At 38.9% G+C, this 27,927-nt stretch overlaps 1 protein-coding gene across 1 annotated transcript in view; it reads right to left on the bottom strand.

The window, feature by feature from the left end:
• Window positions 1-25,658, bottom strand: part of LOC128642613 (Golgi-associated plant pathogenesis-related protein 1-like) — a 57,993-nt gene extending 32,335 nt beyond the window's left edge. The window contains exons 1-3 of the mRNA XM_053695393.1: window positions 25,560-25,658; window positions 22,899-22,954; window positions 20,430-20,645 (exon numbers count right to left, since the gene is read on the bottom strand). Coding sequence (XP_053551368.1) covers window positions 20,430-20,645; window positions 22,899-22,923 — 241 coding nt within the window. The 5' untranslated portion in view covers window positions 22,924-22,954; window positions 25,560-25,658. The remainder of the gene's footprint in view (window positions 1-20,429; window positions 20,646-22,898; window positions 22,955-25,559) is intronic.
• Between the last annotated feature and the right edge of the window lie 2,269 nt (window positions 25,659-27,927).

The raw sequence follows: 27,927 nt of genomic DNA, 5'->3' as shown, positions 1-27,927 counted from the left end.
GCGGGAGCTGAAGAGGTCCATGATCCGGCTGAAGTCTTCATCCAAGCGGGAGCTGAAGAGGTCCATGATCCGGCTGAAGTCTTCTATCAACGGCATCTTCAATCTTCTTTCTTCGGGAGCCATCATCTTCCATCCGACGCGGAACATCCTCTTCTCCCGACGCCTACTCGCCAAATGACGGTTCCTTTAAATGACGTCATCCAAGATGGCGTCCCTCGAATTCCGATTGGCTGATAGGATTCTATCAGCCAATCGGAATTAAGGTAGGAATATTCTGATTGGCTGATGGAATCAGCCAATCAGAATCAAGTTCAATCCGATTGGCTGATCCAATCAGCCAATCAAATTGAGCTCGCATTCTATTGGCTGTTCCGATCAGCCAATAGAATGCGAGCTCAATCTGATTGGCTGATTCAATCAGCCAATCAGATTTTTCCTACCTTAATTCCGATTGGCTGATAGAATCCTATCAGCCAATCGGAATTCGAGGGACGCCATCTTGGATGACGTCATTTAAAGGAACCGTCATTCGGCGAGTAGGCGTCGGGAGAAGAGGATGTTCCGCGTCGGATGGAAGATGATGGCTCCCGAAGAAAGAGGATTGAAGATGCCGTTGATAGAAGACTTCAGCCGGATCATGGACCTCTTCAGCTCCCGCTTGGATGAAGAATTCAGCCGGATCATGGACCTCTTCAGCTCTCGCTTGGGCTTGGATCAGGACATCGGAGGAGCTCTTCTGGATCGATCAGTGAACCTGGTATGGTGAAGATAAGGTAGGAAGATCTTCAGGGGCTTAGTGTTAGGTTTATTTAAGGGGGGTTTGGGTTAGATTAGGGGTATGTGGGTGGTGGGTTGTAATGTTGGGGGGGTATTGTATGTGTTTTTTTTACAGGCAAAAGAGCTGAATTCTTTGGGGCATGCCCCGCAAAGTGCCCTGTTCAGGGCTGGTAAGGTAAAAGAGCTTTGAACTTTAGTAATTTAGAATAGGGTAGGGCATTTTTTTTATTTTGGGGGTCTTTGTTATTTTATTAGGGGGCTTAGAGTAGGTGTAATTAGTTTAAAATTATTTTTTTTCTGATGTTATTAAATGTTTTTTTATTTTTTGTAACTTAGTTCTTTTTTATTTTTTGTACTTTAGTTAGTTTATTTCATTGCATTTATTTGTAGATATTGTATTTAATTAATTTATTGATAGTGTAGTGTTAGGTTTAATTGTAGGTAATTGTAGGTATTTTATTTAATTAATTTATTGATAGTGTAGTGTTAGATTTAATTGTAACTTAGGTTAGGATTTATTTTACAGGTAATTTTGTAATTATTTTAACTATTTTAGCTATTGTACCTGGTTAAAATAAATACAAAGTTACCTGTAAAATAAATATAAATCCTAAAATAGCTATAATATAAATAGAATTTATATTGTAGCTATATTAGGATTTATTTTACAGGTAAGTATTTAGCTTTAAATAGGAATAATTTATTTAATAAGAGTTAATTTATTTCGTTAGATTTAAATTATATTTAACTTAGGGGGGTGTTAGTGTTAGGGTTAGACTTAGCTTTAGGGGTTAATACATTTATTAGAATAGCTGTGAGCTCCAGTCGGTAGATTAGGGGTTAATGTTTGAAGTTAGGTGTCAGCGATGTTAGGGAGGGCAGATTAGGGGTTAATACTATTTATTATAGGGTTAGTGAGGCGGATTAGGGGTTAATAACTTTATAATAATAGCGGTGCAGTCCGCTCGGCAGATTAGGGGTTAATAAGTGTAGGCAGGTGGAGGCGACATTGTGGGGGGCAGATTAGGGGTTAATAAATATAATATAGGGGTCGGCGGTGTTAGGGGCAGCAGATTAGGGGTACATAGGGATAATGTAAGTAGCGGCGGTTTACGGAGCGGCAGATTAGGGGTTAAAAATAATATACAGGGGTCAGCGATAGCGGGGGCGGCAGAATAGGGGTTAATAAGTGTAAGGATAGGGGTGTTTAGACTCGGGGTACATGTTAGGGTTTTAGGTGCAGACGTAGGAAGTGTTTCCCCATAGACAACAATGGGGCTGCGTTAGGAGCTGAACGCGGCTTTTTTGCAGGTGTTAGGTTTTTTTTTCAGCTCAAACAGCCCCATTGTTTTCTATGGGGGAATCGTGCATGAGCATGTTTTTGCGGCTGGCCGCGTCCGTAAGCAACTCTGGTATCGAGAGTTGCAGTGGCGTTAAATATGCTGTACGCTCCTTTTTTGGAGCCTAACGCAGCCATTCTGTGGACTCTCAATACCAGAGTTATTTTAAAGGTGCGGCCAGAAAAAAGCCAGCGTTAGCTACGCGGGTCGTTACCGACAAAACTCTAAATCTAGCCGTTAGGGTTTATTTTACAGGTAAGTATTTAGTTTTAAATAGGATTAATTTAGTTCATAATAGAAATATTATTTAGATTTATTTAATTAATATTTAAGTTAGGGGGTGTTAGGGTTAGTGTTAGACTTAGGTTTAGGGGTTAATAATTTTATTACAGTGGCGGCGGTGTAGTGGGGGGCAGGATAGGGGTTAATAAATGTATTATAGGTGGCGACGGTGTAGGGGGGGGGCAGATTAGGGGTTAATAAATTTAATATAGGTTGCGGTGGGCTCCGGGAGTGGCGGTTTAGGGGTTAATATGTATAGAGTAGCTTGCGGTGGGCTCCGGGAGCGGCGGTTTAGGGGTTAATACATTTATTATAGTTGCGGCGGGGTCAGGGAGCGGCGGTTTAGGGGTTAATATGTATAGAGTAGCTTGCGGTGGCTCCGGGAGCGGCGGTTTAGGGGGTAATAACTTTATTTAGTTGCGGCGGTGTAGGGGGGACAGATTAGTGGTGTTTAGACTCGGGGTACATGTTAGGGTGTTAGGTGTACACACTTCCCATAGGAATCAATGGGATGTCTGGCACCAGCGAACTTGTACTTTCGCTATGGTCAGACTCCCATTGATTCCTATGGGATCCGCCGCCTCCAGGGTGGCGGTTTGAAAACCAGGTACGCTGGGCCGTAAAAGTGGCGAGCGTACCTGCTAGTTTTTTGATAACTAGCAAAAGTAGTCAGATTGTGCCGCACTTGTGTGCGGAACATCTGGAGTGACGTAAGAATCGATCTGTGTCGGACTGAGTCCGGCGGATCGAAGTTTACGTCACAAAATTCTACTTTTGCCGGTCTCTAGCCTTTGATAACTATGGCGAATCAGCCTCGCCACAAATACGCTGCGGAATTCCAGCGTATTTGAGGTTGACGGCTTGATAACTAGGCCCCAATGTCCTACTAAATAATGTCCTAAATCATCTGACTTTTCCAAGCAATATAAACTTTGAATGCTCTTGAAAAAGACGGTGCCATCCGTTGAAACGCGTTGAGATGGTGAATATTTTCTTGACCATAAAGGAGCCGTTTATCCTGTATTGCTCTGTGAGTACCTACACTTATTTATCATGGTGTTTGCCAATGTGATATTTTTTAAACAGACACAGGAGCCACTATTCCTTGACAAGCTTTGATTAAACCGTAGGGTGAGAAAGTGAACCTCCTGAGACCCTCTGAATCAGCGCCTCCTTCTACGGACACATACCTAAATCATTACTTACTATTGACAGCTCAGGAGATAGCATTGATTCTGATGACCCCACAACTATAACTATAGCAACAGGCTACACAAGATCAGTCACCTAGAGAGACATAATTGGGGGGTCCAAACAAGATTAAAAAAAATGCCAGAGGAGGCAGAGGCCACATCCCAGATGTCGGAGGCTCTGGGGAAAACCACCCAAACCAATATAAAATAGAATTTAGTCTTCAATCTGAGTTCACTTGTATTGTCTGATGCTGAATTATCCTTACTAAATAACGGACTCACTTTTGTGCCATCTTATATGGGGAAGATTTTTGATACATATTAGACATTAAAGAGACACTAAAAATGTATTCTTAAATTGCTATTTTGTAAAAAAATTTATTTTTCTTTCCAACTTTGGCATAGATTGGTGGTAAAATGGTTGCATGGAAAAAGTCAAAATACACCATGGTTAATACCTTAGGTTGTCTTCTTTTAAAAAATATGTACATATTAAGGGTTATTCAGGGATTCCTGACAGATATTGTTCCAATGTAACTAGCGCTAATTTTGAAAAAAAGTGGTTTGGAAATAGCAAAGTGCTACTTGTACTTATTGCCCTATAACTTACAAAAAAAGCAAAGAACATGTAACATTGGGTATTTCTAAACTCAGGACAAAATTTTGAAACTATTTAGCACGGGTGTTTTTTGGTGGTTGTAGATGTGTAACAGATTTTGGGGGCCAAATTTAGAAAAAGTGTGTTTTTTTCCATTTGTTTCTCATATTTTATAATTTTTTTTTAAAGTAAAGTATAAGTTTTTATGAAAATAATGGTATCTTTAGAAAGTCCATTTAATGGCGAGAAAAACGATATATAATATGTGTGGGTACAGTAAATGAGTAAGAGGAAAATTACAGCTAAACACAAACACTGCAGAAATGTAAAAATAGCCTTGGTCCCAAATGGTCAGAAAATGGAAAAGGGGTTAATCTCGGGAGCATACACCTACATGGAGCCTTATATGGCAGCATTTTTTTTTCAGCAACAGTGTGTGACACACATACTGCAGCTATATAAAGTATGTTACTCAACAAAGGTAAACAATAGAACGAAGCAAATTAGATAATAAAAGTAAATAGAAAGCTTTTTAAAACTGTATTTATCTGAATCACAAAAGGAAAAAAAATGTTCTTTTTAATTGCACCAGTTTACCAAATGCGACATTAGACAGAGGCTGTGACGTGGGCCATGTTAGAAACACTATTAGGGCAGGATTATTACTCAGAAAGGTGATATTAAAGATCAGCAGGTTCAGGAGATCACAAAGGTTCCACTATTATTTTAATCTCTTGTTCAACAATTTATGCAATTGTCAGTTTCTGTTGCATAAAATGATGTTATAAGGAAGACAATGGGAACAGTTTTTTTTCTGGTCTTGTTATGGGGGTCTCGAGGTCAGTTTTTCAGGATCTGACCATTTTAGTTAATGTGGCTTATCCGTGTTATCTCAAAATGGACTCATGCAAAAAATATCCTTAAATCATGTTAACGAAACAAGAACAGCGTAGCATTCACTGCTTAGGAGATAAGTTGTAATGTAAAAAAACCCACATGAAACAGTCCATCTCATGTGGTGCCGAGGGAACCAGCTGACTTGTTTCGGCAAAACGCTATAATCATAACTGCACGTCCATCTCAGCACCTATTAACACTTTTAGAACACATTACAAAACAACCTTGTGTTACTTCTTACAGTGTTATTTCTCAATTCCTGACCTCAGGGCACATCAATAGATCAGGCCCTTTTCAGGGCTATTTGTAGGGTTAGGGTTAGACTTAGGTTTAGTGGTAGGGAAATTTTAGTATTTTAGGGGTTAATAAATTTAATATAGGTGGCGGCGGTATAGGGGGATTAGATTAGGGGTTAATAATTTTAATATAGGTGGCGGCGGTGTAGGGGGATTCGATTAGGGGGTAATATATTTAATATAGGTGGCAGCGGTGTATGGGGATTTAGATTACAGGCAAAAGAGCTGATTACTTTGTGACAATGCCCCGCAAAAAGCCCTTTTAAGGGCTGGTAAAAGAGCTGATTACTTTGGGGCAATGCCCCGCAAAAGGCCCTTTTAAGGGCTGGTAATAGAGCTGGTTACTTTGGGGCAATGCCATGCAAAAAGCCCTTTTCAGGGCTATTTTTAATTTAGTTTAGGGTAGGGACATTTTAGGGGGTAATACATTTATTATAGGTGGCGGCGGTGTAGGGGGATTAGATTAGGGGTTAATATAGGTGGCGGCGGGGTAGGGGGATTAGATTAGGGGGTAATATAGTTAAAATAGGTGGCGGGGTAGGGGGCTCACATTAGGGGGTAATAATTGTAATATAGATGGCAGCGGTGTAGGGGGATTACATTAGGGGTTAATAATTTTAATGTAGGTGGCGACGGTGTAGGGGGCTCACATTAGGGGGTTAGACATTTAATGTAGGTGGCAGCGGGGTCCGTGAGCGGTGGTTTAGGGGTTAAACACTTTATTAGGGATTGCGGTGGGGGATCGCGGTTGACAGGTAGATAGACATTGCGCATGCGTTAGGTGTTAGGTTTTATTTTGCAGTTCGCGGTTGACAGGTAGATAGACATTGCGCATGCTTTAGGTGTTAGGTTTTATTTTGCAGTTCGCGGTTGACAGGTAGATAGACATTGCGCATGCGTTAGGTGTTAGGTTTTATTTTGCAGCTAGTTTAGGGAGTTATGGGGCTCCAATACACAGCATAAGGCTTACTACGCCTGCAATTTGTGGCGAGGTGAAAATGGAGTAAGATTTCTCAATTTTCGCCACGTAAGTCCTTACGCTGTATATTGGATACCAAACTGCACTGGTTTGGTATACCTGTCTATGGGCCAAAAACTACGTCCGAAGGCAGAAATATACGAGCATAACTTCTATGTTACGCCGTATATGTGATACCAAAACAGTGCAAAATTTGGCGTCGCCTGCTTTTGCGGGCGACGATTTATATCGGATCGAGGCCCTGGGTGCAATCCTCAAAATGTCTTGTATAAATATGTATTTGTAAAGAAGGGCACTCTCAGGATTTTTATTTCAAACTCTATATATATTTATTTATTCTGACAACTTCAGAATTTTTATTACAGAAGATCATGGTCGACGTTTCGGCTCTTACTTGAGCCTTCTTCAAGACAAAAGTTATCTAGAAAAAAAGAAAAACTAACACAAAATATAATCAGTGATGACATACAACAGAAACACCCAGCACCATATATACACTTTGTACAATTTAAAACCGTAAGTAGATAAACTGTAACTCTTTCCAGCCGAGAGGCACAGCTAACACAGCCAGTCAGTATTACAGAATCACAAGATCCAAGGGTTCCAATGAAACTAATAACACTGACAGAGTGTTATTAGTTTCGTTGGAAGCCTTGGATCGTGTGATTCTGTAATACTGACGGGCTGTGTTTGCTGGGCCTCTCGGCTGGATAGAGTTACAGTTTATCTACTAACAGTTTTAAATTGTACAAAGCGTATATATGGTGCTATGTCTTTCTGTTGTATGTCATCACTTTTTCTCATCTTTTTTCTAGATAACTTTTGTCTTGAAGAAGGCTCAAGTAAGAGCCACAACGTCCACCATGTTCTTCTGTAATTAAAATTCTGAAGTTGTCAGAATAAATATATATAGAGTTTGAAATAAAAAACCATGAGTGCCCTTCTTTACAAATAAATATAATATATAATTATTTAATAATATATGTTTAATTTTTATATGTGTATGTGTGTATATATATATATATATATATATATATATATATATAAAGGGAGTGCAGAATTATTAGGCAAGTTGTATTTTTGAGGATTAATTTTATTATTGAACAACAACCATGTTCTCAATGAACCCAAAAAACTAATTAATATCAAAGCTGAATAGTTTTGGAAGTAGTTTTTAGTTTATTTTTAGTTATAGCTATTTCTCCAACATTGGTGCGTCCGGTCCACGGCGTCATCCTTACTTGTGGGATATTCTCTTCCCCAACAGGAAATGGCAAAGAGTCCCAGCAAAGCTGGTCACATGATCCCTCCTAGGCTCCGCCCACCCCAGTCATTCTCTTTGCCGTTGCACAGGCAACATCTCCACGGAGATGGTTAAGAGTTTTTTGGTGTTTAAATGTAGTTTTATTCTTCTATCAAGTGTTTGTTATTTTAAAATAGTGCTGGTATGTACTATTTACTCTGAAACAGAAAAGGATGAAGATTTCTGTTTGTAAGAGGAAGATGATTTTAGCAGACAGTAACTAAAATCGATTGCTGTTTCCACACAGGACTGTTGAGATGAAGTAACTTCAGTTGGGGGAAACAGTTAGCAGTCTTTTCTGCTTAAGGTATGACTAGCCATATTTCTAACAAGACCATGTAATGCTGGAAGGCTGTCATTTCCCCTCATGGGGACCGGTAAGCCATTTTCTTAGTTAAACATAAAAGAATAAAGGGCTTCAAAAAGGGCTTAAAAACTGGTAGATTTTTCTGGGCTAAAACAATTGCTTTACTAGGCATATTATGCAGATTCTAACTAATTATTGGTATTATAATCTTGGGGAACGTTTAGAAAAACGGCAGGCACTGTGTTGGACACCTTTTTCAGATGGGGGCCTTTCTAGTTATAGACAGAGCCTCATTCTGGGACTGTATAGGGGTTAAATGTAAAAACGGCTCCGGTTCCGTTAATTTAAGGGTTAAAGCTTGGTGTGCAATACTTTTAATGCTTTAAGACACTGTGGTGAAATTTTGGTGAATTTTGAACAATTCCTTCATACTTTTTCACATATTCAGTAATAAAGTGTTTTCAGTTTGAAATTTAAAGTGACAGTAACGGTTTTATTTTAAAACGTTTTTTGTGCTTTGTTGACAAGTTTAAGCCTGTTTAACATGTCTGTACCATCAGATAAGCTATGTTCTATATGTATGAAAGCCAATGTGTCTCCCCATTTAAATTTATGTGATAATTGTGCCATAGTGTCCAAACAAAGTAAGGACAGTAATGCAACAGATAATGATATTGCCCAAGATGATTCCTCAAATGAGGGGAGTAAACATGATACTACATCATCCCCTACTGTGTCTACACCAGTTATGCCCACACAGGAGGCCCCTAGTACATCTAGTGCGCCAATACTTATTACTATGCAACAATTAACGGCTGTAATGGATAACTCCATAGCAAATCTTTTATCCAAAATGCCTACTTATCAGAGAAAGCGCGATTGCTCTGTTTTAAACACTGAAGAGCAAGAGGACGCTGATGATAACTGTTCTGACATACCCTCACACCAATCTCAAGGGGCCATGAGGGAGGTTTTGTCTGATGGAGAAATTTCAGATTCAGGAAAAATTTCTCATCAAGCTGAACCTGATGTTGTGACATTTAAATTTAAATTAGAACATCTCCGCGCACTGCTTAAGGAGGTGTTATCTACTCTGGATGATTGTGACAATTTGGTCATTCCAGAGAAATTATGTAAGATGGACAAGTTCCTAGAGGTTCCGGTGCCCCCCGACGCTTTTCCTATACCCAAGCGGGTGGCGGACATAGTAAATAAAGAGTGGGAAAGGCCCGGCATACCTTTTGTTCCCCCCCCTATATTTAAGAAATTATTTCCTATAGTCGACCCCAGAAAGGACTTATGGCAGACAGTCCCCAAGGTCGAGGGGGCGGTTTCTACTCTAAACAAACGCACTACTATTCCTATCGAAGATAGTTGTGCTTTCAAAGAGCCTATGGATAAGAAATTAGAGGGTTTGCTTAAAAAGATTTTTGTACAGCAAGGTTACCTTCTACAACCAATTTCATGCATTGTTCCTGTCACTACGGCAGCGTGTTTCTGGTTCGAGGAACTAGAAAAATCGCTCAGTAAAGAATCTTCGTATGAGGAGGTTATGGACAGAGTTCAAGCACTTAAATTGGCTAACTCTTTTGTTTTAGATGCCGCTTTGCAATTAGCTAGATTAGCGGCGAAAAATTCAGGGTTTGCTGTCGTGGCGCGCAGAGTGCTTTGGCTAAAGTCTTGGTCAGCGGATGTGTCTTCCAAGACAAAATTGCTTAACATTCCTTTCAAAGGTAAAACATTATTTGGACCTGATTTGAAAGAGATTATTTCAGACATCACTGGGGGAAATGGCCACGCCCTCCCACAGGATAGGTCTTTTAAGGCTAATAATAAGCCTAATTTTCGTCCCTTTCGCAGAAACGGACCAGTCTCTAATTCTGTATCCTCTAAGCAAGAGGGTAATACTTCACAACCCAAACCAGTCTGGAAACCAATGCAAGGCTGGAACAAGGGTAAGCAGGCCAAGAAGCCTACCACTGCTACCAAAACAGCATGAAGGGATAGACCCCGATCCGGGACCGGATCTAGTGGGAGGCAGACTTTCTCTCTTTGCTCAGGCTTGGGCAAGAGATGTTCAGGATCCTTGGGCGCTAGAAATAGTTTCTCAAGGTTATCTCCTGGAATTCAAGGAACTACCCCCAAGGGGAAGGTTCCACAGGTCTCAATTATCTTCAAACCAAATAAAGAGACAGGCATTCTTACATTGTGTAGAAGACCTGTTAAAGATGGGAGTGATACATCCAGTTCCAATAAGAGAACAAGGAATGGGATTTTATTCCAATCTGTTCATAGTTCCCAAAAAAGAGGGAACATTCAGACCAATTTTGGATCTAAAGATCCTAAACAAATTTCTCAGGGTACCATCGTTCAAAATGGAAACTATTCGAACGATCCTACCTACTATCCAGGAAAATCAATTTATGACTACCGTGGATTTAAAGGATGCGTACCTACATATTCCTATCCACAAGGAACATCATCAGTTCCTAAGGTTCGCTTTTCTGGACAAGCATTACCAGTTTGTGGCACTTCCATTTGGATTAGCCACTGCTCCAAGGATTTTCACAAAGGTACTAGGGTCCCTTCTAGCGGTTCTAAGACCAAGGGGCATTGCAGTAGTACCTTACTTGGACGACATCCTGATTCAAGCGTCGTCCCTGTCAAAAGCAAAGGCTCATACGGACATCGTCCTAGCCTTTCTCAGATCTCACGGATGGAAGGTGAACAAAGAAAAAAGTTATCTGTCCCCGTCAACAAGAGTTCCCTTCTTGGGAACAATAATAGATTCCTTAGAAATTAGGATTTTTCTGACAGAGGTCAGAAAATCAAAACTTCTAAGCTCTTGTCAAGTACTTCATTCTGTTCCTCGTCCTTCCATAGCGCAGTGCATGGAAGTAATAGGATTGATGGTTGCAACAATGGACATAGTTCCTTTTGCACGAATTCATCTAAGACCATTACAACTGTGCATGCTCAGACAGCGGAATGGGGATTATACAGACTTGTCTCCGACGATTCAAGTAGATCAAAAGACCAGAGATTCACTCCGTTGGTGGCTGACCCTGGACAATCTGTCACAGGGAATGAGCTTCCGCAGACCAGAGTGGGTCATTGTCACGACCGACGCCAGCCTAGTGGGCTGCGGCGCGGTCTGGGAATCCCTGAAAGCTCAGGGTCTATGGTCTCGGGAAGAGTCTCTTCTCCCGATAAACATTCTGGAACTGAGAGCGATATTCAATGCTCTCAGAGCTTGGCCTTAACTAGCAAAGGCCAAATTCATAAGGTTTCAGTCAGACAACATGACGACCGTTGCATATATCAATCATCAGGGGGGAACAAGGACTTCCCTGGCGATGAAAGAAGTGACCAAGATAATTCAATGGGCGGAGGATCACTCCTGCCACTTGTCTGCGATCCACATCCCAGGAGTGGAAAATTGGGAAGCGGATTTTCTGAGTCGTCAGACATTCCATCAGGGGGAGTGGGAACTCCATCCGGAAATCTTTGCCCAAATAACTCAATTATGGGGCATTCCAGACATGGATCTGATGGCGTCTCATCAGAACTTCAAGGTTCCTTGCTACGGGTCCAGATCCAGGGATCCCAAGGCGACCCTAGTAGATGCACTAGTAGCACCTTGGACCTTCAACCTAGCTTATGTATTCCCACCGTTTCCTCTCATCCCCAGGCTGGTAGCCAGGATCAATCAGGAGAGGGCCTCGGTGATCTTGATAGCTCCTGCGTGGCCACGCAGGACTTGGTATGCAGACCTGGTGAATATGTCATCGGCTCCACCATGGAAGCTACCTTTGAGACAGGACCTTCTTGTTCAGGGTCCATTCGAACATCCGAATCTGGTTTCCCTCCAACTGACGGCTTGGAGATTGAACGCTTGATTTTATCAAAGCGTGGGTTTTCAGATTCTGTAATAGATACTCTGATTCAGGCTAGAAAGCCTGTAACTAGAAAAATTTACCATAAAATATGGAAAAAATATATCTGTTGGTGTGAATCTAAAGGATTCCCATGGAAAAAGATAAAAATTCCTAAGATTCTATCCTTTCTACAAGAAGGTTTGGAGAAAGGATTATCTGCAAGTTCTCTGAAGGGACAGATCTCTGCTTTATCTGTTTTACTTCACAAAAGACTGGCAGCTGTGCCAGATGTTCAAGCATTTGTTCAGGCTCTGGTTAGGATCAAGCCTGTTTACAGACCTTTGACTCCTCCCTGGAGTCTAAATCTAGTTCTTTCAGTTCTTCAAGGGGTTCCGTTTGAACCCTTACATTCCGTAGATATTAAGTTATTATCTTGGAAAGTTTTGTTTTTGGTTGCAATTTCTTCTGCTAGAAGAGTTTCAGAGTTATCTGCTCTGCAGTGTTCTCCGCCCTATCTGGTGTTCCATGCAGATAAGGTGGTTTTGCGTACTAAGCCTGGTTTTCTTCCGAAAGTTGTTTCCAACAAAAATATTAACCAGGAGATAGTTGTACCTTCTTTGTGTCCGAATCCAGTTTCAAAGAAGGAATGTTTGTTACACAATTTGGACGTAGTCCGTGCTCTAAAATTCTATTTAGAGGCTACTAAAGATTTCAGACAAACATCTTCCTTGTTTGTTGTTTATTCTGGTAAAAGGAGAGGTCAAAAAGCGACTTCTACCTCTCTTTCCTTTTGGCTTAAAAGCATTATCCGATTGGCTTATGAGACTGCCGGACGGCAGCCTCCTGAAAGAATCACAGCTCACTCCACTAGGGCTGTGGCTTCCACATGGGCCTTCAAGAACGAGGCTTCTGTTGACCAGATATGTAAGGCAGCGACTTGGTCTTCACTGCACACTTTTGCCAAATTTTACAAATTTGATACTTTTGCTTCTTCGGAGGCTATTTTTGGGAGAAAGGTTTTGCAAGCCGTGGTGCCTTCCATTTAGATGACCTGATTTGCTCCCTCCCTTCATCCGTGTCCTAAAGCTTTGGTATTGGTTCCCACAAGTAAGGATGACGCCGTGGACCGGACACACCAATGTTGGAGAAAACAGAATTTATGCTTACCTGATAAATTACTTTCTCCAACGGTGTGTCCGGTCCACGGCCCGCCCTGGTTTTTTAATCAGGTCTGATGAATTATTTTCTCTAACTACAGTCACCACGGTATCATATGGTTTCTCCTATATATATTTCCTCCTGTCCGTCGGTCGAATGACTGGGGTGGGCGGAGCCTAGGAGGGATCATGTGACCAGCTTTGCTGGGACTCTTTGCCATTTCCTGTTGGGGAAGAGAATATCCCACAAGTAAGGATGACGCCGTGGACCGGACACACCGTTGGAGAAAGTAATTTATCAGGTAAGCATAAATTCTGTTTTTAGGGGGATATCTGTGTGTGCAGGTGACTATTACTGTGCATAATTATTAGGCAACTTAACAAAAAACAAATATATACCCATTTCAATTATTTATTTTTACCAGTGAAACCAATATAACATCTCAACATTCACAAATATACATTTCTGACATTTAAAAACAAAACAAAAACAAATCAGTGACCATTATAGCCACCTTTCTTTGCAAGGACACTCAAAAGCCTGCCATCCATGGATTCTGTCAGTGTTTTGATCTGTTCACCATCAACATTGCCACCAACACCATCTCTGCCCTTTACCAATCCAGCCACGGGCCCATCCATCTGGCCCATGAAGACTCACTCTCATTTCATCAGTCCATAAAACCTTAGAAAAATCAGTCTTGAGATATTTCTTGGCCCAGTCTTGACGTTTCAGCTTGTGTGTCTTGTTCAGTGGTGGTCGTCTTTCAGCCTTTCTTACCTTGGCCATGTCTCTGAGTATTGCACACCTTGTGCTTTTGGGCACTCCAGTGATGTTGCAGCTCTGAAATATGGCCAAACTGGTGGCAAGTGGCATCTTGGCAGCTGCACGCTTGACTTTTCTCAGTTCATGGGCAGTTATTTTGCGCCTTGGTTTTTCCACACGCTTCTTGCGACCCTGTTGACTATTTTGAATGAAACACTTGATTGTTCGATGATCACGCTTCAGAAGCTTTGCAATTTTAAGAGTGCTGCATCCCTCTGCAAGATATCTCACTATTTTTGACTTTTCTGAGCCTGTCAAGTCCTTCTTTTGACCCATTTTGCCAAAGGAAAGGAAGTTGCCTAATAATTATGCACACCTGATATAGGGTGTTGATGTCATTAGACCACACCCCTTCTCATTACAGAGATGCACATCACCTAATATGCTTAATTGGTAATAGGCTTTCGAGCCTATACAGCTTGGAGTAAGACAACATGCATAAAGAGGATGATGTGGTCAAAATACTCATTTGCCTAATAATTCTGCACTCCCTGTATATATACACAGTATATGTACACAATAATTTATTATACATATAATATTAAATATACTTATATCAATTATATATGTACTTGTGTGTGTATATCTACAGATTGATTTGTTTTCTGTATATATATATATATATATATATATATATAAAAAGAAATAAGAAAGGCACTCTCCGTAAAATAACTTTACTTTGGTGAACGTTTTCGGGGTCACCCCCTTCCTCAGACCTAGGTCTGAGGAAGGGGGTGACCCCGAAAACGTTCACCAAAGTAAAGTTATTTTACTGAAGTATACGGAGAGTGCCTTTCTTATTTCTTTTTCTATATCAATGGTTTAAAGAGCACCCCGGAGTCTGGAATATAGCAGTGAGTGTGGGATCCTGTTTGGTATTTATATATATATATATATATATATATATATATATATATATTTTATATATATATATATATATATAGATAGATAGATAATAAATATATATATATATTAAAAATATATATATATATATATATATATGAAATAAATATATATATATATAGATTAATAAATATATAAATATATATATATATATATATATATATATATATATATATATATATATATAAAATTGTGTGGGTGATGGAATGGTGATATAAAAAACAATTATTTAAAAAAACTGTCTGAGAGTGACTGAGACATACCTCATTGTTTTATTAGGGTTAACTGAGTCTCAGTCCCTGCTACATCTTCAATATTCAATGGATTATTGTTATTGCTTGGCTGGCAGCAAGCAACAAGTGGCACTTTTCAATCTCACAGTCTATTCCCTTGGCTGGGCACTATTCTAATTTCTTGCTGGCTTAGCACAGCGGTCACGATACTCACTCTGGCCGTACTACTAGCATAGATGGTATGACAGAGGGCTTGGGTAATTAGTGGTGCTGGGTAGGTAGGGACTGGCCCAGATGCTGCTTGGATTTAACGGTCGTGGTCGAAAGCATCATAGTGAAAAAAATTCTAAAGTAAACTACCTAAGGCTATGTCAGGGTTTTTTTTTCAAAATAAAATTACCGGGCAGTAGCCTTAAATACCGGACAGTCCGGTCTAATAACAGATACCTGGCATCCCTAGAAGAAGCAGGTAGGGTTATATTCTCTGAATGGAAGGTTTTGAGATATATTTCTGCACTATTTTTAATGGTACATACACATTTAGGCACCATGGGCCAGATTACAAGCGAGCAGTATTTAAAGCTCCCGCTCGAGTGCTAACTCTGCTAGAAGTAAGCTTTTTACACGTGTCGGGTAGCACTCGTTTTATAATTTAAAAGTAAACTGTTTTCGTTTCCGCTCTAACATGGTGCACATAAATATGCGACCTTATGGAATATTTTACGCACTAAAATGTATTACCCCATAGAAGTCAATAAAGCAAAAAAGTATGAAAACGCCCTACTTGCGAACAAACACATATATTTTCAAATGCGCTAGCCGACATGAAAATATTAATATTTCACCTTACAATGTTCTTCACATCGAAAAATGTTTTATTTTTTCATAAATACATATTTCTACATATATCTGATGTTTCTTTTTGGTAAAATATATATCTATAGCTACATATATATGTAGTTATGTATGGGCATAGATATATACAGACAGATATATATAGAAATATCTATTTATAAATACAAAGAATATATTATGCTATGTGCAGAACATTGGAATGTAAAATATTTACAGTAAATACACGTTATAACACTTTATTAAATATGAATATAGCATATATATATATTCTTTTTCACGTTTTCATCTACTTAAATGGATAGTCTAGTCAAAATTAAACTTTCATGAGTCAGATAGAGCTTGCAATTTTAAGCAACTTTCTAATTTACTCCTATTATTTTCTTTGTTCTCTTGGCATCTTTATTTGAAAAAACAAGAATGTAAGCTTAGGAGCCGGCCCATTTTTGGTTCAGAACCTGGGTAGCGCTTGCTGATTGGTGTCTATATGTAGCCACCAATCAGAAAGCGCTACCCATGTTCTGAACCAAAAATAAGCTGTCTCTTAAGCTAACATTCTTGCCTTTTCAAATAAAGATACAAAGAGAACAAAGAAAAAACAATAGGTTTAAATTAGAAAGTTGCTTAAAATTGTATACTCTATCTAACTCATGAAAATTTAATTTTAACTAAACTGTCCCTTTAATTGCAAAAGGCTCCAATGCACTTCTATATATGCTTGTACATATTATTTATGTGTATATGTGTGTATATATGTTTTAATGTATATATGTGTGTACATATGTATTTATGTGTAAATGTGTATATATGTGTGTACATATGTATTTATGTGTATATATGTATATATGTGTGTACATATGTATTTATGTGTATATGTGTGTACATATGTATTTATGTGTATATATGTGTGTACAAATGTAGTTATGTGTATATATTTGTTTACATATGTATTTATGTGTGTATATGTGTGTAAATATGTATTTATGTGTATATGTGTGTACATATGTATTTATGTATATATGTGTGTAAATATGTATTTATGTGTATATATGTGTGTACATATGTATTTATGTATATATGTGTGTACATATGTATTTATGTGTATATATGTGTGTACATATGTATTTATGTGTATATCTGTATATATGTGTGTACATATGTATTTATGTGTATATGTGTATACAGGGAGTGCAGAATTATTAGGCAAATTAGTATTTTGACCACATCATCCTCTTTATGCATGTTGTCTTACTCCAAGCTGTATAGGCTTGAAAGCCTACTACCAATTAAGCATATTAGGTGATGTGCATCTCTGTAATGAGAAGGGGTGTGGTCTAATGACATCAACACCCTATATCAGGTGTGCATAATTATTAGGCAACTTCCTTTCCTTTGGCAAAATGGGTCAAAAGAAGAACTTGACAGGCTCAGAAAAGTCAAAAATAGTGAGATATCTTGCAGAGGGATGCAGCACTCTTAAAATTGTAAAGTTTCTGAAGCGTGATCATCGAACAATCAAGCGTTTCATTCAAAATAGTCAACAGGGTCGCAAGAAGCGTGTGGAAAAACCAAGGGGCAAAATAACTGCCCATGAACTGAGAAAAGTCAAGCGTGCAGCTGCCAAGATGCCACTTGCCACCAGTTTGGCCATATTTCAGAGCTGCAACATCACTGGAGTGCCCAAAAGCACAAGGTGTGCAATACTCAGAGACATGGCCAAGGTAAGAAAGGCTGAAAGACGACCACCAATGAACAAGACACACAAGCTGAAACGTCAAGACTGGGCCAAGAAATATCTCAAGACTGATTTTTCTAAGGTTTTATGGACTGATGAAATGAGAGTGAGTCTTGATGGGCCAGATGGATGGGCCCGTGGCTGGATTGGTAAAGGGCAGAGAGCTCCAGTCCGACTCAGATGCCAGCAAGGTGGAGGTGGAGTACTGGTTTGGGCTGGTATCATCAAAGATGAGCTTGCGGGGCCTTTTCGGGTTGAGGATGGAGTCAAGCTCAACTCCCAGTCCTACTGCCAGTTTCTGGAAGACACCTTCTTCAAGCAGTGGTACAGGAAGAAGTCTGCCTCCTTCAAGAAAAACATGATTTTCATGCAGGACAATGCTCCATCACACGCGTCCAAGTACTCCACAGCGTGGCTGGCAAGAAAGGGTATAAAAGAAGAAAATCTAATGACATGGCCTCCTTGTTCACCTGATCTGAACCCCATTGAGAACCTGTGGTCCATCATCAAATGTGAGATTTACAAGGAGCGAAAACAGTACACCTCTCTGAACAGTGTCTGGGAGGCTGTGGTTGCTGCTGCACGCAATGTTGATGGTGAACAGATCAAAACACTGACAGAATCCATGGATGGCAGGCTTTTGAGTGTCCTTGCAAAGAAAGGTGGCTATATGGGTCACTGATTTGTTTTTGTTTTGTTTTTGAATGTCAGAAATGTATATTTGTGAATGTTGAGATGTTATATTGGTTTCACTGGTAAAAATAAATAATTGAAATGGGTATATATTTGTTTTTTGTTAAGTTGCCTAATAATTATGCACAGTAATAGTCACCTGCACACTCAGATATCCCCCTAAAATAGCTATAACTAAAAACAAACTAAAAACTACTTCCAAAACTATTCAGCTTTGATATTAATTAGTTTTTTGGGTTCATTGAGAACATGGTTGTTGTTCAATAATAAAATTAATCCTCAAAAATACAACTTGCCTAATAATTCTGCACTCCCTGTATATGTGTGTACATATGTATTTATGTGTATATGTGTATATATGTGTACATATGTATTTATGTGTATATGTGTATATATGTGTACATATGTATTTATGTGTAAATATGTGTGTACATATGTATTTATGTGTATATGTGACTGTATACCTGTATATATATGTGTGTGCATATGTATTTATGTGTATATATGTGTGTAAATATGTATTTATGTATATATATGTGTACATATGTATTTATGTGTATATATGTGTGTATATATGTATTTATGTGTACATGTGTATATATGTATATATGTGTGTACAAATGTATTTATGTGTATATATGTGTGTACATATGTATTTATGTGTATATGTGTATATATGTGTGTACATATGTATTTATGTGTATATGTGACTGTATACCTGTGTATATGTGTGTGTACATATGTATTTGTGTATATATGTATATATGTATGTACATATGTATATATTTGTATATATGTCTGTAAATACATATGCACATAAATACTACACACACATATAAATTTTTAGACATGTGCATGAATGTATCTCTATTATTAAAGCCCTTTGCAGTCTTTTTTTTCTGAACACCTGAGCTGAGACTTTATATCTTTGAGCCCTTATGATGAGATGTTATAATGGTATAACTGTACGTGTAATGTATTTTTGTTGTGCTTTGTGACATTTGTGTGTTCCACAAAACGGTTAACCAGAGCTCTGACGAGGCTGTAGTTATTCCAGCGTTAAACACCATTGTATTTACTTTCAACTTGTAATGTGAATGGTGAACCCGACACTTACAAACACCTGCAATAAACCCCTATTGCTTGTGTGTAACTGTTAACCCTGCCACTCGTTTATGACTACTGTATTATTAGGAATTTGTGATTACTTTAATTGTAAAATGTGATAGTTATTTTGAATGTTTCTATGGTAACCAGATCTGGTCAGGTCACAGCACTTCCGGTTATTTGATTGGGGGGGACGGCATATAATGTTTGTACTGCATACACAATGGGCTTGATTTGTCAGTCCTTCTCTTGCTCTTGGACTGCAGGTTTTCACAAGTGAACCTCCAGTCGTATTTATGAAGCAGGGGTCATCAGACTGCTGCTTCCAATCCTCTTCTCCACCCCTTAGGTGGAGAACTTCAATCCGACCAGGAGATTGACAGGTCCTGTCCGCTCGTGATTGACTATGCGTGGACAGGGTGTGGCATTGCACTAGCGGAATTTTGTCTGCCAGAGGTGAGCTGCGGCGGATAGTGGTGCAAATGTACGCCCCTGACCGCCATAGCTTGATAAATCAAGCCCATGGTGAAGTGTCCCCAAAACATCACTTAATAAATTTCACATGAATTTGAAAAGTCTGGGGAGTGCAGGATCCTTGTGGCTGTCTGGATATAAGGTCAGTTTACTATTTTCCAGTTACGGCACCCCAGCAAGTTGTCTTTTAACATAAGGTGAGAGTGCCCCTTTAATTGACTTTTATAAACATATATATTATATATTTAATCTCAGGAGCGTGCATGAATTTTAACCATTTGCCAGAGCACTAGAGGGCACTATTTTCTGTCATTTAATGCTCCAGACACCAACCTACAGTATGTATCTCTGCAACAAAGAATACCACAAAAACTACACAAATTAGATAATAAAAGTAAATTAGAAGCTTTTGTAAAAATAAATTCTCTATCTGAATTGTGGGTTTCATATCCCTTTAAGACAAGTGCTGGGTTCTTTTTTAGTGGAATTATTAACTATATTACCACTTTTCACCATGTCATTTGTTTTAAACAGCCCAGTATAACACATTAGATTGCTACTGCCCCCTATGGGTGTCTCTAATTTAGTTAGCTCTGTACCTGGTATTTCCCCTTTGGAGATGGACTTGTAGTAAATGTTTTCTCCGTTTTCAGTGTCGCTGTGCTTTGGAATTCCGAGAGACACCAGATGCTCTGCCCATTTTTGTGCTGAAGTACAGAGTTCCCTGCTTAGCTGAAGAGGAGGCGAGCCATGTAGCTTGCGATAAGCATTATGTGCAGACAGGAAATCCTTCTGAAACTGCTCTAAATTGCCACCTTAAAAAAAAAAAAGATCTCATAGATTTTCTACTCTGTCACCATCATGACTGCTATTTTTAAAAGGACATAAATCACCTTGAGCTGTAAATATTAAAATTTGCTATCTAAAATGTTTTAAATAATTTAACTCTGAAAATTGTGGGCTTTTCTAATTTTGAGAATTTGAAGCGCACAACGCAGACTTCACAAGCCTAACTCTGCTACATGTCTGTTCCTCATAGGCCTCAGTAGAGGTGGTAACATACTGCAAATCAATATGTTTTACAATCAAAATGACAATGACTAACCTTGTCTTGTCCAATAACAAGTACAGACTGGCTCCACCACAACTGAAAATCAGTTGCAGCAAGACGTTAATCTTACTTAGCTAATATATTTTATATTTTACAATAGCCTGGGGAAACAGCCCTGTGGTGGCTGAGAAACGCGTCACTTTTATTAAAGTTTGTTTTTTATACTATACACTTGCTGCTGTTTGGAATGCACTTTTTATCCTATTTTTGGAATTGCTGTGTGCCCTGCATATCACCTGGAACCAGTCAGCTGGGCGGCTGAGAAGCTCCTCCCTGCTTGCATTGCACCTGGAGGTGCTTTGGAAAATGTCAGTGTGTTTTCTCACATTACACGTATCTTTGAACAAAACTGTTCTGGGCTATGTTGGTTCTGTCTCTCCCCATTTAGGAATATATTGATATCCATTGCTGGGACACTACTTCAGACACTTGGTTGCTCCTATACAGTTAGCTGGACAACTGTGAGGTTCCAGTCTGCATTTTAACACCTCAGGTGCTATTCGTCTGTGAGTAGCCTTTTGCCTCATTTGTATCTATATTGTGTTGACGGTACTAGGCCATTTGGCGCCTCTGTGTTTTTCTCCTTACAGGATCCTGACCTTCCTATGACAGAGAGCTGCCTCTACTCACCTTGGAGTGTATATGGAAATGATTATCATTATTTGTCTATTGATGGTTTGGTGATACTTTGTTTATTTTATTTTATGGTATTGTATTTTTATTGTATATTTGTGAAGAGCGCCCCCTAGAGGAAACTTGTGCAGGCACATTTTTTTCTTTTTCATTAAATTAGAAATTTGCTTAAAATAGCTGCTCTGTCTGAATCACAAAAGAAAACAAATTGGGTTTAGTGTCCCTTTGGCACAGTAGGATGGAAAGTTGCAACAGTGTTGTTGGTTAGGGGGTTGGTTTTGAGTTACTTATTTTAGGTCTTTCCAAGAAGGTGGCAAGGTTACATTCGCATTGCACCTATCTTGTAATTCCAGTGCACATTAGGGCTGTGTAGAGCTTAAAGTGAATGTAAATCCTAGCGTTTTACAAACGCTAGGATTGACTATTGAAACACATAAAGGGGACTTTCATTCATGAAGTATAAGATACTTCATGTAGAAAGCTCTTTTATTTGTTTCAATCGATTGCCGTTCTTAGCTTCTACAGCAGCCCACGGCTAGAATTTTTTTTTGCTAAGAGGTGACGCTTTTACCTCTTAGCCAATAGCCGTGTGGCAATTCCGGCTCCCATGGGCGCCAAGCCGGATTTACCACATGGCTACTGGCTAAGAGGTGAAAACGTCACCTCTTAGCAAAAAATTTTAAGAAACAAATAAAGAAGCTTTCTACATGAAGTATCTTATACTTCATAAATGAGTCCCCTTTATTTGTTTCAATAGTAAATCATAACGTTTGTAAAACTCTAGGATTGACTTTCACTTTAATGTAATCTGGCCCTTAAAGGGGCAGGAAACCCAATTTTTTCTTTCATGATTTAGAAAGCGCATGCAATTTTAAACCACTTTCTAATTTACTTATATTATCTCATTTGCTTCATTCTCGTGATATCCATTGCTGAAAATCATATGTAGATAGGCTCAGTAGCTGCTGATTGGTGGCTGCACATAAATGCCTCATGTGATTGGCTCGCCCAAGTGTATTGCTATTTCTTCAACAAGGATATCTAAAGAATGAAGCAAATTAGGTAATAGAGGTAAATTGGAATGTTGTTTAAAATTGTATTCTCTACCTGATTCATGATAGAAACATTTTGGGTTTATTGTCCCTTTAATGCTTAGGTTAATGTTATCATTGTACTACACTGGTAACTCCTTAACTTGGGTCTTTAATCCCTTAAGTAGTGAATGTGAGTGATTTGTGTTAGAGGCGACCAAAGGTCATATTCATTGCCTGTTATTAAAGGATGCAAAAGATAAGAATTTACCCTTTTTGGGTCACTAAATTACCTTTTCCTTGAGGTTGTAGTGCCATTGTATTTTCTTCTTCAGAAATGTTTGACGATCTAACAACAGAACACACAGAAACGCTGGTAAATATACTATGTCCTTGTTTAAAAAAAAAAAAAAAAAAAAAAACATTTAGGGAGGCATGACATTCCTTGCACATCACCAGAGATTACTTTTCTTGCCCTTTTCTATAAGCAGATCGGTGAATATTTTTACATCATTATCAGTGCCTAAAACAACCATGGACAGCATTTTAAAAGGGCTTTCTAAAATTCCCTAGTTTGTATCCCTTGTCACACTACAAGTTAGTTACAGTAAAAGACATACATCTGGCGTGCGCTCTTGTAGCAGTAATTAAGGATACTGTTGACAATTAGGGCCAATCTAATTGGCTCGCTAATTGCATCCTTAGGTGGCAAACGGTGAATAGATAAGGAATTTAGATGCAGGTATCGCCTTTCCATAACAGCACAGAGAGGCAGACACAGGTGTATGAACGAGTCCTTAGCACTTTATGGGTAACATAGTTACAAACACAGCTGCCATATTGTGCTCAAGACACATGCACGTTCCTGAGCCTTCCTAAGTATGCTCTAATGGAAAGAAACTAGGACTGGTACTATATCTAGACTAAGTGGGGCTATGGGACCCAGGTTGCATTTAACAGACAAGGGCATTTCTATAGGGATGCTGGTGGGATGCACCTCCAATCACAAGTGTAGCACCCCATTAAGTTGTGAATGGCTCCATACATTATGTTCACCACATTTGTAAGCTCCCAATTTGCCACAGTTATCAGGGGTGGCACATGGGGAGAGCATATTCTGGCTTATAGAGTTTTTTGTTTTCTTTTTAATAAGAAACAATAGTCTTATATGGGGTTCATCAGCTGGTTATAATTATGCCCTCATAACATTTTTAGTCTAATGGCAGCGGGCAGCTTAATGCCTTGAGTCGGCCCTGACCTGACTACCAATTCTAGCTGTTTGCAGATATTTTGGTTACTCACAGAAGAGTAAGGGAGTCCAGGGTGGTTTTAAGAGGGAACAAATGCCTCCACCCTACTTAGCCACATGTCTAGACTCTGATCCTAGAGATAGGTAGTAAAAAAAACCATCAAATCAACCCAATCCAACATAGAGGAACTTGTGACCTCTTATTGGAAAGTGGACAATCTCTTGACCTTCAAGATGGCATTCTAGTTATCTTTCTGTATATAGTCTGAAAGTTTAGTATAAGACTAGAACAGGTTAAACATATTCTGTCCTAGACTATTGAAGTTCCTTTATTACTCTAAACAGAATTTGTATGAGAGAAATGTATTCTATAAAGTGTCACATTTGAACTCTTGATTGAGAGTACTGCTGAGTATTTCTGTCTGCTGAGCCGACACATTTACCTGGGGGATGAGTTGATCCAAAAGGAAATCTCACTCTTTGAGTGTATGGACCCCTATTATCTTGGGACTTAAAACAGATGTTTCTTACCCTATAATAGGAATAGCGCCACTCTGTGTAGGCACTACAGTTCTTGGCACCATAACTATGTGTCTGGTGTGCTGGTTCATTTTTGTTGGTACAAATATGTGTTGTTTATTATGCTGTTTGCAGAAATGATACATATGTGTGTGTTGCCCAATTTGTACTGACCTCATCTTGATTAGATTATGTCCACGTTAGCACCCTTATTTTTATGTAGTTAATCATTAAACGCATTTTTTAATTATTGGAGAATCACAGGCAAGCAGTTAGTTTATCTGAACACATAAATGCAGAGTTCTGAATATATCTATATATTTGAGCAACGGCAAAATGTTATGTGTAAAAAAACAACTTTGCAATATATTTTCATTATTTATTTTGTCCCCTTTTCATGTAATTTAGCTCTGACAATTGAACAATTTCTAATTCTCAGAACTTGAAATGTACCTGCTGACTTCTCAAGGCTAACCCTGCAACATATATGTCCTTAATTGGCTTTATCAGATAACAACGGCAACTAAGTAGAGATGTGCGGGCCAGAACATTTTGTTTCAGACAAAATTTTCCTTTCGGATGTTCGAGGAAATTTGTTTCCCTGAATATTCGGTGGCTGCACTTATTCGGTCTTCATTTAGTTTAAACTTTTATATTCGTTTTTGTTAAACAAATGTAAATGTTTCAAAGATACAGATGAAAAGTTTACCATAGCTACAAATACTTACCCAAACGTGCTCTAGAGATCGCACTATCCTGATCGTCTTCTTGCCAGAGCCCTGGTTGCGCTTACACCTAGCGTAATGCTCTTGGTTTCCAGGACCTGCACTGACTTTAGGCTCTGGCAAGAAGAGGATCGGGTAAGCACGCTCGCCACCGTGTTATGGTAAGTATTTATTTAACCCTTAACAAAAATGAATGAATACTGACATTTTTTAAAAAAAAAGCATTGATCTGGTTTTTCATTTTAATTTACGACAAAACAAATCTGATCTGATCTGAAGACGAATGCGCATCTCTAATACTAACATTATAGCTGGGCTAGTCTTGTTGTCTGCAGAGTAAAGCCCAGATTTATAAATACAAATACTCCATTATCTCTTATATTATAATTATTGTTTTCATTAAATTGTCCAAAATATTATATACAGACAAATGAAAAAAAATGTAAATAATATTTTCTTACCTATATGTTGGGTTTAAGAGTGTCCTGTTTCTGTTATCAGAACTGGAAGGTCACAAAGAGTGAGGAAGTTTAGGATCCAGAAACTATACTATACATACAATAGAGACACCCCGCATTTATATACACTCATGCAATGTAATTACTGATGTGTTTTACAGGAAATATTGTTTGTTACACAGCCCGGAGCCTAAATAGTGTTCTGTAAGCATGGCATGCCTATGATAACTATGCCCTCCAGCCTTCTGCAATCACCAGGTTTTTGTAAAACACATTGGCAGTCTCATCTGCTAGTAGTATGCCTTAGTTCCCTCTGCTGTGACAGAGTACACAAGGTATTTTATTGTATGGATCTGTAGTATTTACCCAGCATGATAAAAGGTGCCTTTTTTATTCTAAAAGCAAGTTTGTAAATAAAAAAGTACAAGTAGCTATTGTACCTAGTTAAAATAAATACAAAGTTGCCTGTAAAATAAATATAAATGCTAAAATAGCTACAATATAATTATTTGTTATATTGTAGCTATATTAGGGTTTATTTTACAGGTAAGTATTTAGCTTTAAATAGGATTAATTTATTTAATAAGATTTATTTTATTTCGTTAGATTTAAATTAAATTTAACTTAGGGGGGTGTTAGTGTTAGGGTTAGACTTAGCTTTAGGGGTTAATACATTTATTATAGTGGCGGCGAGGTCCGGTCGGCAGATTAGGGGTTAATAAGTGTAGTTAGGTAGCGGCGACATTGGGGGGGGGCAGATTAGGGGTTAATAAATATAATATAGGGGTCGGCGATGTTAGGGGCAGCAGATTAGGGGTACATAGCTATAATGTAGGTTGCGGCAGTGTACGGAGCGGCAGATTAGGGGTTAATAATAATATGCAGGGGTCAGCGATAGCGGGGACTGCAGATTAGGGGTTCATAAGTGTAAGGTTAGGGGTGTTTAGACTCGGGGTTCATGTTAGGGTGTTAGGTGCAGAATTAGGAATTGTTTCCCCATAGGAAACAATGGGGCTGCGTTAGGAGCTGAACGCTGTTTTTTTTTTCAGCTCAAACTGCCCCATTGTTTCCTATGGGGATATCGTGCACGAGCACGTTTTTGAAGCTGGCCGCGTCCGTAAGCAACGCTGGTATTTAGAGTTGCAGTGGCGGTAAATTATGCTCTACGCTCCCTTTTTGAAGCCTAACGCAGCCCTTCAGAGAACTCTAAATACCAGCGTTATTTAAAAGGTGCGGGGGGAAAAAGACACGCATAGCTAACGCACCCCTTCTAACGCAAAACTCTAAATCTAGGTGTTAGTCTCCCTTATTTTCTTCAAAAAAAGTTGACAACCCTAACTGCTCCAGACAATTATGTGACGAGGGATTTAGGGCATACATACATATGTCTGCACCTTATTGGTTCACTGACTATAATCCTCTACCCACTTGATCCCTATACATATTACCTTGCACAAGATGCCTATGTTTATAGTGCTGCAGAATCTGTTGGCATCCTACAAATAACTGATAATAATAATAATAATAATATATGGAGCAGTATAGAAACACAAGTTGACTTTTTGGAGTCGATTATCCTTTTAGCATGGATTAAAAACTACCAAGAAAATTGATTTTTTTTAATAGCGGCCTCCTGGATAATGGGGACGTGTACAGTACTGAGACGTTTACCGCTTGTGTCTTACTTTACACGCTACAATTTGTTTTAATCCTGTGTGTGTCTGTCAATTTTAGGGGCCTCTAAGCACTTTTCTCCTGTTAAGTGTAGTCAGTCCACGGGTCATCATTACTTCTGGGATATTAACTCCTCCCCAACAGGAAGTGCAAGAGGATCACCTAAGCAGAGCTGCTATATAGCTCCTCCCCTCTACGTCACACCCAGTCATTCTCTTGCACCCAACTAATAGATAGGATGTGTGAGAGGACTGTGGTGATTATACTTAGTTTTTATATCTTCAATCAAAAGTTTGTTATTTTAAAACAGCACCGGAGTGTGTTGTTCCTTCTCAGGTAGAATTTGAAGAAGAATCTACCTGAGTTTTTGGATGATTTTAGCCGGCGTAGCTAAAATTCATTTTGCTGTTCTCGGCCATTCTGAGGAGTGAGGTAAACTTCAGATCAGGGGACAGTGGGCAGGTTCACCTGCAAAGAGGTATGTTGCAGTATATTATTTTCTGAGGAATGGAATTGACTGAGAAAATACTGCCAATACCGATATAATGTAAGTTCAGCCTTAAATGCAGTAGTAGCAACTGGTATCAGGCTGTTTATGTATATATGTGTACACTTCAGTATTCTGGGGAATGGCACTTCTCTGGGTAATACTATATGCATATAATTTTTAGCCTAACTTGCAGTGGGAACGTCTAGC

The sequence above is a fragment of the Bombina bombina genome, chromosome 12, assembly GCF_027579735.1.
Source record: "Bombina bombina isolate aBomBom1 chromosome 12, aBomBom1.pri, whole genome shotgun sequence".
Lineage (NCBI taxonomy): Eukaryota > Metazoa > Chordata > Amphibia > Anura > Bombinatoridae > Bombina > Bombina bombina.
This window is presented reverse-complemented; position numbering and strand designations above follow the sequence as displayed.